The sequence below is a fragment of the Gopherus flavomarginatus genome, chromosome 1 (genome assembly GCF_025201925.1).
Source record: "Gopherus flavomarginatus isolate rGopFla2 chromosome 1, rGopFla2.mat.asm, whole genome shotgun sequence".
Taxonomy (NCBI): Eukaryota; Metazoa; Chordata; order Testudines; family Testudinidae; genus Gopherus; species Gopherus flavomarginatus.
Window position 1 is genome coordinate 170,314,375 of NC_066617.1, and position 18,307 is coordinate 170,332,681.

The 18,307-nt window shown below is 42.0% G+C and overlaps 1 protein-coding gene across 6 annotated transcripts in view; it reads right to left on the reverse strand.

Moving 5' to 3' along the window:
- Positions 1-18,307, reverse strand: part of CBLB (Cbl proto-oncogene B) — a 211,671-nt gene that overhangs the window by 76,470 nt on the left and 116,894 nt on the right. For all 6 annotated transcript variants that reach the window (XM_050957210.1, XM_050957208.1, XM_050957209.1 and 3 more), the window contains 4 exons: positions 14,288-14,444; positions 7,302-7,423; positions 4,224-4,361; positions 831-918 (listed from right to left, as the gene is read on the reverse strand). In XM_050957210.1, the coding sequence (XP_050813167.1) occupies positions 831-918; positions 4,224-4,361; positions 7,302-7,423; positions 14,288-14,444 (505 nt within the window). The remainder of the gene's footprint in view (positions 1-830; positions 919-4,223; positions 4,362-7,301; positions 7,424-14,287; positions 14,445-18,307) is intronic.

Genomic DNA, 18,307 nt, shown 5'->3' on the forward strand with positions numbered 1-18,307 from the left:
ACAGCATTTAGAATTGTCATCTGGGCCCTCCTCTGCAGTCAACACAAGAATAATTCATCAAACATTGTATAACGTTGTGTCTGGTCAATATATAAAGCTTTCCAGCTCTTCCACAACTTCCCCAGAGACTATCCAAAAGTTTATAAAAGTCACTGTCAGGAAGATTCTCCTAATAACTAGTCTATAATCTTCCTTGCCTTCTAATTGTGTGCCATGCTACAAAGTAGTGTAATTCCCTTTCCTCTAGTTTCAAATGTCTGCACTCATGCCACTGCTTAGCCAAACTATACATATAGATATTTTAAGTTTCCCAAATAAGTCCTTCCCTTCAGCCTTTTAATAATGTATTCTTTTCCCCTGAATTCCTTCCAGTTTGTACAGCACACACAGGGAAAAATAAGACACACACTAGGAAATAGTAACCTTCCGATAATACCCCACGTACTTTCTTTCTGCAAGCTCTATACAGTTGGATATTGAGACTTCAAAGAGACTTCCAAGCCTTACTTTACTTCCCTGTCCCCACATCACTATTACAAAATATTAAACTTTATAACCCCTTCAGCACACAATGTAAGAAAATGTTTATCAAAAGCTGTGAAAATTTCCCCCTCCCAAAACATGGTTAAAATCAAAACAACTTTAAAAAAAAGAGACATCGGCATTACCATTACCTTTAGATTTTAAGACTTGCCATCCAGTTTTTTCTCAAACCCCTTTTTTGGTCAACCACATAATCTTAATTTTTATCTAATATTTTAATAAAAACTTATCATTAGTGGATAGGGCAGCAAGCAAATATGGAACAGAATTTGTAACATGAAACATACCTGTGTAACTTTTATGTGATCATGTGGAGTAGGTTCACATAATCCTGTCAGATCAGGATTATAACTTCGTCCATCTGGGTACAGATAGCTGAATTACACAAATTATTATTAAGATTTATATTCCCACAATTTTCATTGTTAAAGTAAATCTATGAAATTCTGGATAGCCAATAAGTGAAATATCTTATCTCTCCTGAGCATACACCCAATTTCTTTGGGCAACTGACAATTGGTTAAACAGAATTTAACTACACTAAAATTATCCTTGGCATTATCTTAGGTCATCTTGCAACAGAATATGCTTAGTTGGGCCCGCATATCCACAGAGTCTCAGTGATCTCAAGACCATCTGCATAGTTCTAGTTGCTCAGTGTGATGCATGTAGCTGAGAATTCAGCACAATGGAACACAAATGATAGCAAGGGACGAATACTGTATCTATGTTTATATTTAAGTAAATAATGAACAGAAACTATATTTAGAGTGCATGGGCTTAAAATGAGAATAGCTAGGGATATTAAAATAGTAGGGTAAGGAAGAAAACTATTTTGATGTTAGTTAAGGTTCAGTTGAGTTTCATACTGAAAGCAGGGATTTGACCTCATTGAAAGTTACATTTTATAGTGACACGAGTTATTTAACACACACACATACACACACACACACACACACACACACACACACAAATCAGTTTTAATCTCTTCTGGGACCATATATTAAAATGGATAAATCATAATGATATTGTTATTGCATGGGGCCACTAAATGGCAGAGTTAAGCTTGCCTGGGTCTCCTGACTGGGTATTTCCATACCTTAACATGTCTGGGTTTAAAACACTTGGATTTGGGATAATTACAACATTCCTGTAATACATTCACCCTAAATGACTGATACGTACTCTTAACCTTAACTATTTTTCTGTTGTTCTTGTCTAGAAACATTATAGTAGCTACAATAAAACACATCTGCTGTTTTACAAGACAGGAATTCTGACACTTTGCTCAGATAAAACCACTTAGCATTCAACATTTTAAATTATCCTTTTAATTGAATATTAATTGAATTAATTAGGTCTTCACAAACAAGGTCAGCTCCCAGACTGCTGCACTGGGCAGCACAGTATGGGGAGAAGGTAACCAGCCCTCTGTGGAGAAAGAAGTGGTTCGGGACTATTTAGAAAAAACTGGATGAGCACAAGTCCATGGGGCCGGATGCGCTGCATCTGAGGGTGCTAAAGGAGTTGGCGGATGTGATTGCAGAGCCATTGGTCATTATCTTTGAAAATGCATGGCGATTGGGGGAGGTTCCGGATGACTGGAAAAAGGCTAATGTAATGCCCATCTTTAAAAAAGGGAAGGAGGAGGATCCGGAGAACTACAGGCCAGTCAGCCTCACCTCAGTCCCTGGAAAAATCATGGAGCAGGTCCTCAAGGAATCAATTCTGAAGCACTTAGAGGAGAGAAAAGTGATCAGGAACAGTCAGCATGGATTAACCAAGGGCAAGTCATGTCTGACAAACCTAATTGCCTTCTATGAGGAAATAACTGGGTCTCTGGATGAGGGGAAAGTAGTGGCTGTGTTATTCCTTGACTTTAGCAAAGCTTTTGATACGGTCTCCCACAGTATTCTTGCCAGCAAGTTACAGAAGTATGGGCTGGATGATTGGACTATAAGGTGGATAGAAAGCTGGCTAGATCATCAGGCTCAACGCGTAGTGATCAACGGCTCTATGTCTATTTGGCAGCTGGTTTCAAGCGGAGTGCCCCCAGGGTCGGTCCTGGGGCTGGTTTTGTTCAATATTTTCATTAATGATCTGGAGGATGGCGTGGACTGCAATCTCAGCAAGTTTGCAGATGACACTGAACTGGGAGGAGTGGTAGATATGCTGGAAGGTAGGGATAGGATACAGAGGGATCTAGACAAATTAGAGGACTGGGCCAAAAGAAACCTTATGAGGTTCAACAAGGACAAGTGCAAAGTCCTGCACTTAGGACAGAAGAATCCCATGCACTGCTACAGACTAGGGACCGAATGGCTAGGAAGCAGTTCTGCAGAAAAGGACCTAGAGGTTACAGTGGACAAGAATGTGGATATGAGTCAACAGCATGCCCTTGTTGCCAAGAAGGATAATGGCATTTTAGGCTGTATAAGTAGGGGCATTGCCAGCAGATCGAGGGACGAGATCATTCCCCTCTATTCGACATTGGTGAGGCCTCATCTGGAGTACTGCCTCCAGTTTTGGGCCCCACACTACAAAAAGGATGTGGAAAAACTGGAAAGAGTCCAGCGGAGGGCAACAAGAATGATTAGGGAGCTGGAGCACATGACTTATGAGGAGAGGTTGAGGGAACTGGGATTGTTTAGTCTACAGAAGAGAAGAATGTGGGGGGATTTGATAGCTGCTTTCAACTACCTGAAAGGGGGTTCCAAAGAAGATGGATCTAGACTGTTCTCAGTGGTACCAGATGACAGAACAAGGAGAAATGATCTCAAGTTGCAGTGGGGGAGGTTTAGGTTGGATATTAGGAAAAACTTTTTCACTAGGAAGGAGGTAAAGCACTGGAATGGGTTACCTAGAGAGGTGGTGGAATCTCCTTCCTTAGAGGTTTTTAAGGTCAGGCTTGACAAAGCCCTGGCTGGGATGATTTAGTTGGGAATTGGTCCTGCTTTGAGCAGGGGGTTGAACTAGATGACCTCCTGAGGTCCCTTCCAACCCTGATATTCTATGATTCTATGAAGTAGAGCAACAACCTCGGATTTACTTTTAAAAGTAATCCAAATGTGTAAAAACATACACACACACACCCCAAGAGTGATACAGATGCCTATTTGTGGCACCACCACATAGAACCAATGTACTCTTAGAAAAGTTACAATTTTGCAAAGAACTTTTAAATTCCTGAGACCTTATTAAAAGATCAAACTTCTCAGGGAATACTCCAGAAAACCTGAAGTTTGGTGCATGCGCACACACACACAAAATATTAAAAACCTGGGACATTTTTGGCCTATAAGGCATAGGCAAAGCTATCAAATATATTTAATATCCATTGTCCAGTATTACACAGGAGCAATTAACAGAACTAACTGCATGATCAGCTTACGCATTTGTGACTTTTATATTAAACAAAATTTAAATTATAACTCCCCAATCTCATTTCCCCTGGAATTTATCTGCCATAAAATATGGTCAACTTTGGTTAACTGCATTACCTTGAAATAAATTTCTTATAGATGAATAAAAGTAATAGTCATGGATTTCCAAATGACTACAAAACAGCCATATCATCCATTACTTTTAATACTTTAAAGCATCTTTTGAAGCTTTAAATTATGAATTAGCAAAGCAATACATCAATATTTTATAAAATGAAAGTTATCATTTGTACTCACAATCCCTCCCGGCTGCCATCAATTAGAGCTTGAAATAAAGGCTTGTTGTGAGGTATAGTCTGCAAAATGTTTCCATCACCAGTTACGTATCCAATGGCCCACTGCCCCAGTCGAGTGCAACTCAGTCTGAAAATGTAGCTGGAGGACAACGGGTTACAAAGTCAATTCTAATAAAAATGCTTGGCAAAACAAATGGAAAGGAAAGGTGGTCTTGTGGTTAAGGCACTGGATTGGGACTCTAGGACTTAAAATTCACTTCAAAAAATCCTGATCAGCCCCAATGTTTATATAGCCTATTTTGTTCTGAAGTACTGTACTCAAAAGAGCTTCTCTGATAACATATATACAGCATGACTGAAATTCAGCCACTTTTGTGTAGAACAGGTGGCAGCCAGGAGTAAAAACCATGCACAGCACATTGCACAATAGAAGAGAACGGAAAATTATAGGCAAGAATGTGGGAGCAAATTCTTGCTCTTACTAAAATATATGGAATCTTCAGTGTCAGACAGCAACCCAGTTTTTAATTGCTCAAACAGGAAAACCAGCCACAGAGTGGTGAACTGATTTGTAGTGCGAAATATCACCACTGAAAGTTGTACCTCCTCCACAATAAATATAAAATGTGAAATCCTGGCCTCATTGAAGTTAATGAGGAAACAGCCATTGACTTCAGTGAGGCCAAGATTTCACCGGAAGAGTAACTTGTTTCTATTTACTGGCTTTTGAACAAAAACTTCAGAATTGCCAGAACATTTTAAAGTGAACAAGCAATTTCACTTTATATCAGCTCTCTCTCTCTGGAAGGTTTAATATTTCACGTAAGTAGCCTAACAAGTTCCCTAGTGATACTAATCAGAGAGAGAGAGGTTTGTCTTAAAATTAATTCTATGTAACATGAACATTAAAGCAGCTTTGGATAAGATTTTCTTTTGAAGTCTTCAGTTCAAGATTGGATGCCTTTCTGGAAGATATGCTTTAGCTAATCACTAGTTATTGCACACTTTAAAGTGATAACGATTAAATTCTATGGCCTGTGTTCTACTGGAGGTCACACTAAATGATCTAATAATCCCTTTTGGTCTTAAAAATCTATGCATCTTTTAAAGACCATTTTTTTCTTCATAATCCCACAGTCATTATTTTTATTTCACTAATGATCAACTAAAACACACTACTCTGAAAATCATCATGACATCTTTCTTTGGGTTTTATCATACATGCATGAGATCAGTATCAACTTGTTATTTAAACTGGTAAAGCAAGATTCCTTTACAGGCCAGGTAACAAGAGATCATTTAGGTTTTGTTAAAAGAGAAAATCCAATACTGGAAATTATGTTCCAATACATTCCCCTCATCCTGCCAATTTTCAGGAGATTTCTTCGGTGAGACATAAGTGTGCCCCTAAAGTGTTAGAAATCTAAACATTAGAACGTGAAAGGTGAGAAAAAGAACGTGAAAATCGGCTTCGGGTGACCATACCAGGGCTGGCTCCAGTGTTTTTGCCATCCCAAGTGGTTGGGGGGCGGGGGGGGGGCGCAGGCCTGAGAGGGAGTGATGGACCTGCCATTGAATTGCTGCTGAAGAGCCAGACATGCCGCCCCCCTCTGCTGGCCGCCTCAAGCACCTGCTTGCTGTGCCGGTGCCTAGAGCTGGCCCTGGACCATATGTCTTGTTCTGGTTGGGACAGTCCCTTTTTTAAGACCTATCCCGGCTGTCCTGACTCTCTGGGCAAAACTGGGCATGTGTCCCATTTGCTCATGTCAACTGGTGATCGATTCGGAAGAGTAAACAGGACAAATGCCCAGTTGTGTCAAAAAAAGTGGTGCAGGGGGGCGAGTGGCAATGCCAGCTTCGCAGGGGAGGGAGGAGAGGCCGGGCTCAGGCAGGGGTTTGGCTCGAGCGAGCAGCGACACTAGTCCCAACACCATGCAAGGGGCAGGCAGGGCTCGGAAATGATGCCAGCAGAGGGGTGGAGGATGCAGGGCTCAGGGCAAGCAGCTCGGGCCAGCCCCACATGTGGGGTGGGGGTGCCTGGGCTAGTCCCATGTGGTGTCCTGTTTTTCCTTTGGGAAATATGGTCGCTCTAAACTGGCTAGAAAACAACTGAACAAGAATGAAGTGACTCATGTTTTTGCATCTGCCAAAACTGAGTGAAAGGAAAGCACAAATGGTACAAAGTATAAACAAAAATAGTGAAAGTTAGCTCAGCTGAATAATTCAACAGGTACAGTAACACAAGTTATTTAAAAATTACACACACAAATTTGACCCTTTTTAACTTTGTCAATGTACAGCTCCTCTGATATCAGACAATTACTGATGAGGCAAGTATGCGCTTTTGACAACAACATATTGTAAGTAATACTGATTAAACTACAACAGTGGCGCTGGAACACTTCACAGTGGGGGTTCTGAAAGCTAGTGGTCCCCAAACTTTTTACTTTGCACCAGTCCAAGCCCCCTCTCCCCAGAGCTGGGGCCAGGACTGGGTCGTGGCTCCAGAAGGGTGGGGGAATGCAGATGGGTGAGGGGGTGCAAAGTAAAAAGTTTTGGGGACCACTGGCTTTCAACACGAGTTGTCATTTTAAACCCCAGATGCATGATCAGTCATCCCCCATATTACTAACTCTCCTGATGTTATCCCAAGCCTCAAGAGGTTGTTACTATTTATTTATATTACACAGATTCATTTGGTATTTCTTAAAGTGATGGGAATCTCAGCATTTTCTCAAAATAAGTTTCCAGCCCTTGAGGGTGCAAAGGAAAAAAAGCTTGAGGCCTCACTCTTGCTTTTTGAGCATTCGGGGTGGCAAAACTGCATCCCATTACAAAAAAAAAGGGCTTGAAGTTTGCTTCAGCTACACAGTCTTTATATAGAAACTGTTATGTAATCGAGATCATACAGCTTTACTTTGACACGGAAAAAAAAGATGTTGGTTAATCAAGTTATGAATTCACTCCCCCAGAACCAGACAACAAATGGATGTGATCCAGGAATATGGATCCAGTAGAATTACTTAGCTTTAGAAACAGCAAGTTTATTTGTAAAGCAGTAATGAGTGAAACCTCTTACCTCCCAGGTTTGGTGCTGTATTTCTGTAACCTTGCTTTGACTTCATCATATGTTAGGAATGCCATATACCCAGGGTGTGTCACAGCTAAGAAGTTCCAGTTCCTTAAGATTGAACCCCAAGGCTAAAAAGAACACACAAATAATGAAATGATAAATCCAGTTAGATAATTATAAGTATGTGTTAGAATAAAAAACTCAAGACTGATGCACTATAGCTGTTTAAGGCCCTGCTCCTTCAAAGACTTTCACATGTGCTTAACTTTATGCATTGTGAGGAGTCCTTCAAAGTCCTTCAATGTGTCAAGTTAAGCACTTGTATAAGATCTTTGCAGGATCAGTATCTCAGGGTTCACTGATAATAACATATGTAGTCCCAGTAAAGTTAAGCGTTCTGACATAATAAGTGTTCGCAGAACTGGGCCCCAAGATAGCATCAAAAGTCTCTCATGAAAGCTGCACAGTTTGTATGAATGCACAGCAAAGAAGCACGTTACAGCTTTACTTTTCCAGACAATACGCTGCATTATTATACTAATAGACTAAGTCTAGTGAAGCACTGATTTTTGAACTGTCATCCTTTTTATTATTCTACACTTCTTGATCCTGTCTGTTGTCATACCAGCATTATGGCCAGGAAATGAGATGAATAGTGACAGTATTACTTTCAGGGTATTGATGAATTATCACTGCCACTTCACTTGAGTTACAATTACTTCAAAGAGCTAGCACTGAAGCACACTTGACCGGCCAGATTATTACCTCAATCAAAATAAAACATCTTTTATTTAGGTATTTCAAGTACCAACATAAAAATAGTGAGTGTTCAACAACCAACATTTTGAAAGACAGTAGTGCCTCTAAGTGGTTAAAGAATTTGTGGGGGTGCGTGGGTGGGTTGAGGCATGTCGAGGAACAGAATAGAAGAGGGAAATCGGGATGAGACAGTCTATTCAACTCTCTCTTATGCATTCCATTTACAGGTGACTTTTTTTAGAAACACGCTGCTTATGCTAGAAAAGTGGGGATAAAATGTATCAATTATGAAGGTTTTTGGTAGCTTCTCTCTGTCAGAGTAACAATTCTTCAGGCCAGCTCTCCAGTTCACAAGTCAAAGAGCTCTTAATCAAACTTATCCTCCCATTGTTTAAAACAACAGAACACAAACATTTTTATTTAGAACTTTTCATACTGGATATTCCAAGATGAAACTGTGGATTTTTTAAATAGATGCCTAAGAAAGTTTAAATGCTTTCAATATGATTAATGTCTTTAAAAATACATTTGCACAAAATGACACATGCAAGAGAATTCCATAATCCAAATGCAATGCTGAGAAAAGTTCTTGCATTTTGTCCAACTTCAGTCTTCCTCCCTACATCCTTATCTTCAGTGAGAGCAGAATGCAGAAGTTGAGTGCTATCATGCCTAATCAGGAGGAGAAAGTTAGTTGTAAAAAAGGGAAGAAGGATATGCAAATATTTTGTACTACAAAAAGACTATACTTCGTGGTACCTGCTTACAATGACAGAATAAAGGCTCTATTGTTTTAAAGCATCCAAAATGTTACACTACCAACTGTAGCACTACACTTATAGTGACACTCTTGCATGGGGAGAAAAAAAGCAACTTAACTTTTAACACTGTTGATACACATACAAATAAGTTAGAGAAGTATCTTAAAAATCTACTAAAAAAATCTAGGGAAGTACATGTAGTCTCTTGGCCAGATTCGCAGCCAGCGTAAATTGATTTCAATAAAATGACACAGATATACAATAGCTGAGAATCTCACCCCTCTAAGACAAGAGTTCTCTCTGCTTCTTTTAAAAGGATTGTACTTAAATTAAAAATTAATCCTAACCAATCTTCTGTCCTTACATAAATTGGTCTTGTTGATCCACTTTATCTAACAGTTAAGCAAGGTAATGAATCAGAGGCAATGCTCAGATAATATAGTAAACATAAACTAATATGATCAGTTATTTGTTGGTATATGGATCAAGGAATATAAATCCTATTTCAGACTCAACTCCGCAGTGTAACACAATCTACAAGACACCGCAGGGGCCGAAACAAAATGTATCTCTCAGCTCACTGCCCTCCCTTTTCATCATTATAGCTAATATAGAGATTAAAAGAGCAAAAAGGAATGTGTGTCAGATTTGTAAGCACAGCAGGAAAAACAGGACAGCTTTCTTACGAAGAATAATTGTACGTTACTCCAAACTACATTAATTTATGGTATAGCCAGTAGGAGTGTTCCTCTTAGAACCTGTTGTAGTCAAACCCCCAAGCCAAGGTTTGGGTTTGTTTACTGCGACCCTAGGCATCCCTATATTCACACCCTACAGCGGGGCGGGCAAACTTTTGGCCTGAGGGCCACATTGGGTTTCTAAAGTTGTATGGAGGGTCAGTTAGAGGAGGCTGTACCTCCCCAAACAGCCAGTTATAGCCTGGTCCCTGACCTCTATCTGACTCCCCCTGCTTCTTCTCCACTGACAACCCCCCCAAGACTCCTGCTTCATCCAACACCCTCCCCCGGTTCCCTGATACCCCCCCAGGACCCCTGCCCCATCCACCCCCCCTTCCCTGGCCCCCGAGTGCCTCTGGAACCCCTGCCCCGACTGCCCCCCCACTACCCCATCCAACCCCTCCTCTCATTCCTGACAGCCCCCCGGGACCCCTATCCCATCCAACCACTCCTCCTCCCTGTCCCCTGATCGCCCCCAAAACTCATGCTCCTGACTGCCTCCTGCCGCCCCATCCGCCCCCCCTCTTTCCTGACTGCCCCCCCGGGACTCCTATTCCCATTCAACCCCCCTGTTCCCTGCTCTCTGACCGCCCCAACCCCAATCCACAACCCCACTGCCTGACCACCACCACCAACCCCAAACTCCCCTGTCCCCTGACCACACAGCCTGGAGCACTGGTGGCTGGCAGCGCTACAGCTGCGCTGCCCAGAACAGCAGGACGGGCAGCCACACTGCCCAGCGGGAGCCAACCATGCCACTGCGCAGCACCGAAACTGGGTCAGGCTGGGCTCTGCAGCTGCACTGCCCCAGGAGCTAGCAGCTGCGCTGCCCCAGGAGCTCACAGCCCCACCGCCCAGAGCACTGCACCGTTGGTGCAGTCAGCTGAGCCTGCGGGGAAGGGGGAACAGCAGCGGAGGGCCAGAGGGCTAGTCTCCCAGGCCAGCAGCTCAGGAGCCAGGCAGGAGGGTCCCGTGGGCTGGATGTGGCCCATGGGCCATAGTTTGCCCACTTCTGCCCTACACACTACTGCAATATTTGTACAAAATATGTTTTGTGCGGTATTATATCAAAGCTAGTAACATGGTAGTTATCAATATCATTGTAAAATGAATGTGCTAACCTTAATATATAAAGTTATGAATTTTCTCTGTATTGTGTTACTGGAACATGTTTAAGACCTGACCGTTTAGCCTAAGTAAAGATGATGAACACATCTGTCGTAGATAAAAGAAGTGTGGGTTTACCTCAATTTACATATTAGTCATAAACAAAATTATGAAGCTAAACCTGGCTGAACTCAAGAGACAGAGGGTATGGCTACACTTGAAATTTCGGCAGCGCTTTGAAGTGTGAGTGTGGTCGGAGCGCCAGCTCTCTCCCAGCGCTGCACGTAAACCACATCCCTTACGGGTGTAGCTTGCAGCGCTGGGAGCCGCGCTCCCAGCACTGCGGCACTGATTACACTGAGGCTTTACAACGCTGTATCTTGCAGCGCTCACGGGGGTGTTCTTTCACACCCCTGAGCGCGAAAGTTGCAGAGCTGTAAAGTGCCAGTGTAGCCAAGCCCAGAGAATTGACATGGCTCCTGTATCCTAGAGACTCAGAGCCTGAATCCCCAGGCGGCCTTCCTGATTTGTAAGACAAAGGCAGTCCCTTGGGGAAAAGAGAGAGAATCCTGTGATATCCTGTATCTCATGTTCACTATATCTAGAAGGTTATGATATATTTTGTACAAAGTATGCCTTGTGAGGTATCATGTGAACACTCAATCTGCTGAATATTAGTATCCCGTTGAAATGTGTGTAACATCACTGCATATAAAATTACGATATTTTGCTATATCATTGTTACTGAAAAATGTTGTGAGTTCAAGTAACAGTTTTCAGAGACAAAGACATACTAGCATCCCCAGACAGGTATCAAAGTCAAGTGGGCTATCGTTTACTTAAGAAGCCATTCATCAGCAATGGAGAGATGTAAACAAGATATGGTTCAAATCTCAAGTACACAGGGAACTGTTTGTCTACACCCCAGCAGGGAGTAATCCTCAAAGAAAGGAGATTATACAAGTAAGAGACAGTGACCTCCACGTAACCCCTCTCCTCTCTCCATCTCTCTGCTCATGACAATGACTCTTGAAGAACTGAACAAAGAGGGGGAAGGGAAGAGTGGTCCCAGACTGGAAAGGGATGCAGCATGTGAAATGTATTACTGCTGATGGTGAGGTAACCCTTTTTTGCTTTTAAACTTATTAGCCTCTGTAAAGTTTAGGAATTCATTTGTATATTTATCCATTTGTTTCTTTTGTGAGCAATCCTGACTTATATGCATTGCTAACTGTAATCATTAATAAACTTGTTTTAATGTTTTCGCTAAACCAGTGTAGTTTGGTTGAAGTGTTTGGGAATCTCTACTTAGGCTGGTACATAATCATTACCCAGTGTTGGAATGATGGAGTTACTATGAGCTTATACAGTCCAGGAGGGTACTGAGCAGTGCAAGATGCACATTTTGGGGAACAAGGCTTGGACTAAAGAATATGTGGGTGTCATTCTGTGTGTACTTCATGAATGGCTGGGATAGCATTCGTGTAACAGAGCTGGGAGTGATTTTACATGCTGGTGGCTGCATAAAAGGCACACCAGGCTACAGAATTAAGGGGACACCACTGTTAAATCGGACAGCTTGTATCCTGGGGAATGTCTCAACTCCATCTTTATCCTTCACCTAGAAGACAAAGCCAGGCGATTTGATCTTTGGTTCCTGGCCTGGCTGGACAGTAAAAAGCTGCAAAGGAGACTGTGTCAGAGAAACCATCTTGAACAAAGACAGTATCTTGCTAGATGAAGTTTTAGATTTCTAGATGCGTTTTCACTTTTATTTGCTTGTAACCATCTCTATCTTTATCTCTTTTACTTGGTATCACTTTATCTTTGCTCTTTTGTTGAACTTGATTTACTTTTACTAGAGGCCAATTCAGTGCTGTGTTTGAAGGGAAGAGTGTATTTAATAAATTGTGATGTACTGACTAACACAGCAGGAAACTTAATATATTCTGTAAATGCACAGCAGAAGGGCAGAGAAACCTCTCTGAGGAGCTCATGGGCTGGAATGCTCCAATTGTTACCTACTAGCAACATTTGGGCCAGGAGAGCCTTGAGAGGTTTGCTGGTGAGAAAGACAGACTGGAGGGGCAGGTAGCTGACAGTCTAAGTAACTGCTAGCAAAACTCATTCTTAATGAGGCAGAGAGGTAATACAATGCCCCCACAGCTCTTGGTATCCCCCAGGAGCTTTTTACAGTTACCAATCTGAAAACCATTTCAGCTTCAACAAAAAGGTTTCAGAACTTTCTATTGAACACAGAAGTTTTTGTTTGGAATAGAAACTTATTCAAACTAGGCAAAGCTTAGGTTTTTCAACTGAATTTTGCCCTGAGTGTTTTGTTTAACTCAAACGCAAAGCTCAGAAGGTACAAAATCATATGAGACAAAAATTCACACAAATCCTTGAAATCCAAAATAGCTGAGTTTTGCACTAGCTCTAGCAAAGGCACCAGTAAAACACAAACAAACAAATCAACCAACCCTCAAAAATCTTGAAATATAATGATAAAAGATGCATTTGGTTATTTCTGTAAGGGGAATGCTTTGACTGTGTTTTGAGACTCTCAGCTTAAACAGAGATGGGTTACACCTGAAAAATTTTAATTTTGACTTATATTGGTTCTGGCAATTTCACTTGGTGAAAATAAGAGATGATAAAGAAACAAAAGCCCTGGATTCAACATACCCTACTATCATCCAACTTTTGCAAACGGTCCCTAGCCCAGTAATGGACTACTCCAAATCCCCAGAAACGAACATGCCAGAATACTGTGTGTGTTCAAAAACACTCAACAGATCAGAATCCAAATTTCACATTTTGAGTACATCTTGAACAAAATTTTTCACAAACAATGCATTAAATTGTCAATGCACACTTCAGACAAAGAAAAAAAACAGCCAAATGCCTAAATAAGTGAGACTTCATTTACCAGAATTGCATCCTAATAATTACTCCTTTATACAAAGGAGAGGCTAAAGTGAGGAAATTGAAGAATTAATATATCCATATGGATATTTTTATCCAGTCCTCAGAAAACTCAATCATTAGAATGGCGTCCACATTAAAGTACATAATGTAGAATGGATACACATATACAAAAGTTGTATAGCATATGTACACAATTAGTTGTATTAGTTTAGTTCAGACAGACAGTAAAACTCTCAGCAATTCTTCAGCAACTAAAATGACATTGCCAAACACATGACCTGATCCTATTCCCATTCAACTCAATGGCAAAAATGCTATTATTGAACAGGAGCAGAATCAGGCCCACATTTAGAATAGATATGATGTATATGCCACATTAATTATACATTTATATACACATTTTAGATTAGCAACCCAGGCCCACATAGTTTAGAGAAATCTGAATGCAGGAAAAAAAATGCATGAGTTGCCACAACTGCATCACAGTTAGGGTAGCCATGTCCACAGACTATGCACATATTGTTTCATGGGTGTATCTTTTAAAATGTAAGCTTTGATACCAAAAACAAACACACAAAGTTAGTTCCACGGTCTAATGTTTGAGTTATTCACGATTTTCCAACCATCTGACTTTTGTTGTTCATTTGGTGACTTACAGACCTAAGTTCTTCCATAATGCTGAATATTTTAAAAATCTTACCTGAAATAGTCTAGTGAAGATATCAAATTCAAAAATTGAAATGTAGTCATTGCAGGTCAAGTCAATGGTAGACTTAAGAGCCATTGCTTCCAAACCAGAGCTTATCTGATGAATCTCATGAAGGCACTGCCGGAACACTTTCCATGGCACTATAGTTCTGTGAGGGGGAGAGAAATGATTTAATAAGATGGCATATTGAAAACATTTTCTTATTTAGACAGCACAACTCAAGCTTGACATTAATTTAATTATGTTTGATTTTGCTACAAAAACCAAAGCTCAGTTTTTTTGCAAGGATTCAATCAAACGCTAGTACATCTTATTTTCCATTAAAATGATGTTGCTAATCTCCCTCTTATTTTATGCTAAATATTCAAGCCAAATTATTTCCCAAAATGGTGTGTGTGTGGGGGGGGGTTGTTGGTTTGTTTTTACTGTAAGTGAATTTTGTGCAAGGGAAAGTTGATGGAGCCTCTGGTGCCAAGACTGAAATCCTCTATTTATCCACAGAACAGGTCTAGCAAACCACCCCACATGATCCCAATCTTGACTTGAAGGAAACACCTCTGGGATGGACAGGAAGTTCTGTCTTCACGGTCCTTGGCCTCTGTGCAGACTAACAAGCATGCTACTTAGTGCCTACCGTGAGTTCAGTTTTTGTAATTAAGGCTCATTTATACCAGCTCACTTTGTACAGGCTAACAACCTTCAGATAATAACTGCTATGACATTATTACTCAAGGCTTAGTTCAGATCAGCAACCTAAGGAAGGGAAAGGTTCTTTAACTTATTGCCCACAAGTGTGGCTTGCTCTATTTGACTATATGGCTGTTCTCCCAACCCCCACCTCCTCCCAAAGAAATTGCTTTTAGAAATGAGAAAATTGTTACAGAATTGAGTAGCAGTGACAAACAAAGGAAAAACTGCAGGACGACAGCAATGGTAATGAGTTAGAACAGTTACATGGATATTGGAGTGCAGCTCTTACCATGTCTACAGCTCCACAAATTTGAAAGCTCTTCCATAAATAATCCAAACTATTTCTGAATCCAATTTAGTAGCTAACTTTGAAGCAATGTTTGAGACTTTATTCAATCATCTTGCTCTATTCTCCAGACTAGAAACAAGGTCTACTTGAGCATTTAAGGAAGGGATTTGGTACTTGAGGAATCAACAGTTCAAGATGCTACTAGGCTGGGAGCCTGCTACTGGGCTGGGGGGAAATCCTGCCTCTTTTCTGAAGGATGCAACAAGAACTGGGGGAAGGCACCCCTCAGCCCACAACCTAGCAGCATGGAGAAAAAGGAGCCTGTTGAAAATGAATTCAACGGAGGATGAACAGGTGCTACCCATTAAGGTGGAAGGACAGCTGAAATGCAACAAAGGCCTCATTCAGCTAGACAGAGGCCGGCTGAGAGCTTTGACATATCCTGTCAGCGTTAACAGGGAATGAGTCCCTTACCCCTCTGCCACTGGCAGTACCTGCCCCTGCTTTTATTTGTAGCTCTGGAGCAGAGTGTGGCAGGCGTGGAAAGAGCAATCCAGAACAAAGACATGCTAAACTGATTCTCTTTCGTAGATTCGCATTTTGTTCACCTCAGTTCCCCTCCCCATCCTTCTGTATCCCACGTCCCTTCAAACTCATCTGCCGACACAAACTGAAAGGTTCTTCTGCCAACCACTATCAATGAAGATGGTGAGATTTGAGACCCCACCCGATGCCCACCACTTGGAGGTATGGAACCCTTTACAAGCCATGGCAGACCACCTGTCAACAGCTGCTGCTTCCTCTTCCCCCAGATGTCCTTATAAAAGATTACTGTCTAAATTCCATGAGGCACTAAACCCCTGACTGACCTCAATGCCCAGTAGGAGTAGAGAATGGCCTACTTTACAGGATCACATTCTAGGTGATCTGTAGTTATTTGCAAGACTTTAAAATGTGTAAGATTTTTGTGTTTTTAAAGCGTGTTTGTGTGTGTATGGATGCTAAAAAAGTCTAAAGAGCCACAGACACAACCCTCACACATGCTACAGATGGGCTTCGGCTCTTTACACTGTCGAACTTCAGAAAAGCCCCACAACATTTTTATTCCACGGATATTTTCACATCTCCTTGTCACATATACAAAGTAATTCAGATTACTTAGCAATATGGAGTTGTATAAGAAAATGATAGTTATACATGTCTACCCTGATGTAACGCTGTCCTCAGAAGCCAAAAAAATCTTACCGTGTTATAGGCAGGGTTGAAAGAAACTTAAAGGACTTGCCAGTACTCCAGAGTCCTGCGGAGGGGGAGGGGCCTCAACCAGAAGAGGCGTGGCCTCCATTGGAAGAGGTAGGGCCTCTAAATCCCCAGGCTTTTAAATCAGGATTTAAAGGGCTCGGGGATTCAGCTGAAGCTAGGAGCCGGGCCCTTTAAATCACCCCCCGGAGCTACCAGCTGCAGAGGTGGCTGGGAGCTCTGGGGTCTGGGCAGGGGTAAAAGTAATTTACATTTCTTACCCATATGGTCCAATTGCAAGCAACCCACCTCTCCTACATACTTCATGGATCCCTCCCACTGCATGACAGATAGAGAAAATAAAGCTATTACTACTACTACCAGGACTGTCTGTAATAAAACTTTACTATTGGAATAAGCCTGCAAAAGTGAAAACTCACTGTCAAATTTTTCTCCATGTCTTCCCTCCTCCTCCAGCCAGGCTGCAGACACTAGGCTCCATGCTTTCTCCCTGCCTGGCACCGAGCAGCAGCTGCAGGGGCTTCCCTCTAGCTTGCAGCAGGGAGCAGGGAGAAGCCTGCCTCCTGCATAACAACAGTTTAAACTCAGCTGTTCCCTGCACAGTTCAGTAACATTTCAAAGAGGACCTGCAAGTAGTTGGGACATCACAACCATGATCCTCTGCTGGGGAGGGAATGGGATAGATTTGAACTTGGAAATGGCTCCTGATTTTGATTGTGCTTTTTGTGTATAGGAGATCCCTTCATCCCAGGGGCAGAAAAGAACTGCCCTTACCATGGTCACGCACACCCTCCCCCTCCCCCCAACAACAACAACTGGGAGTGAAATTAACAAGGATGCCAGAAATGGCTTCTAACCCTGGGGGCTGAACTGTGCAGGGAACAGCTAAGTTTAAACTGTTCTTATGCAGGCGGCAGCAGCCAGCATCTCAGCCAGTATCCCTACTGCAAGATAGAGCCTAGAGGAGAACCCCTGCTGGGGAAGGGGGAGAGGAATGCAGAGTCTTATCTGCAGCCTGGCTGGAGGAGGGGGAGGGAGGAGATGAGAAACCAATGTGACAGTGAGTTTTCCCCTTCCACCTGCTTTTATTAGCTCTGGATTTAAGCTGTGCAGCCAAATGCTTGTATTTGTTGTGCATATTAATACTGGAGACAAGAGCCCCTCATCCCAGGGGCAGATAAGGACTGCCCCTGCCATGGACAACACATCCTCCCCACTCCCCCCTGTACTGTGAGTGAAATTAACAAAGATGCCAGAAACCACTCCTAACTCCAAGGGCCAAGCCACTCAGGGAACAACTGAGTTTAAACTACTCTTATGCAGGGGGCAGGCTTCTCCCTCCCTCAGGCAGTCTCCTTTTCTTACCGATCCTCCGTACCTGCTTACTTTCACCTCTGGTTATAGGTGAAACTGCATTATATCGAACTTGCCTTGATCCGCTGGAGCATGTAGGCCCCTCCACCCCGCGAGCACTGCTTTACCGCGTTATATCCGAATTCATGTTATATCAGGTCGCATTATATCGGGGTAGCGGTGTATCTGATTGCTCCACACTAAATAAATACTTGCCAATTCACCTAAAAAGCAGAATGCTGTGGACTTGAATTCATATTTCTGCTGCAGGGAAAAACCCTAATCTGGCCTTTACTATATTCATAAAAGCCTTTAGATCTAGAAATCTAAATGTTATTTTGAAGCTTGTATTGAGAAAATCATAAATCACAATATATGATAAAGCTGAACAGATCTCATCAGATATGTTCATCTGTGTA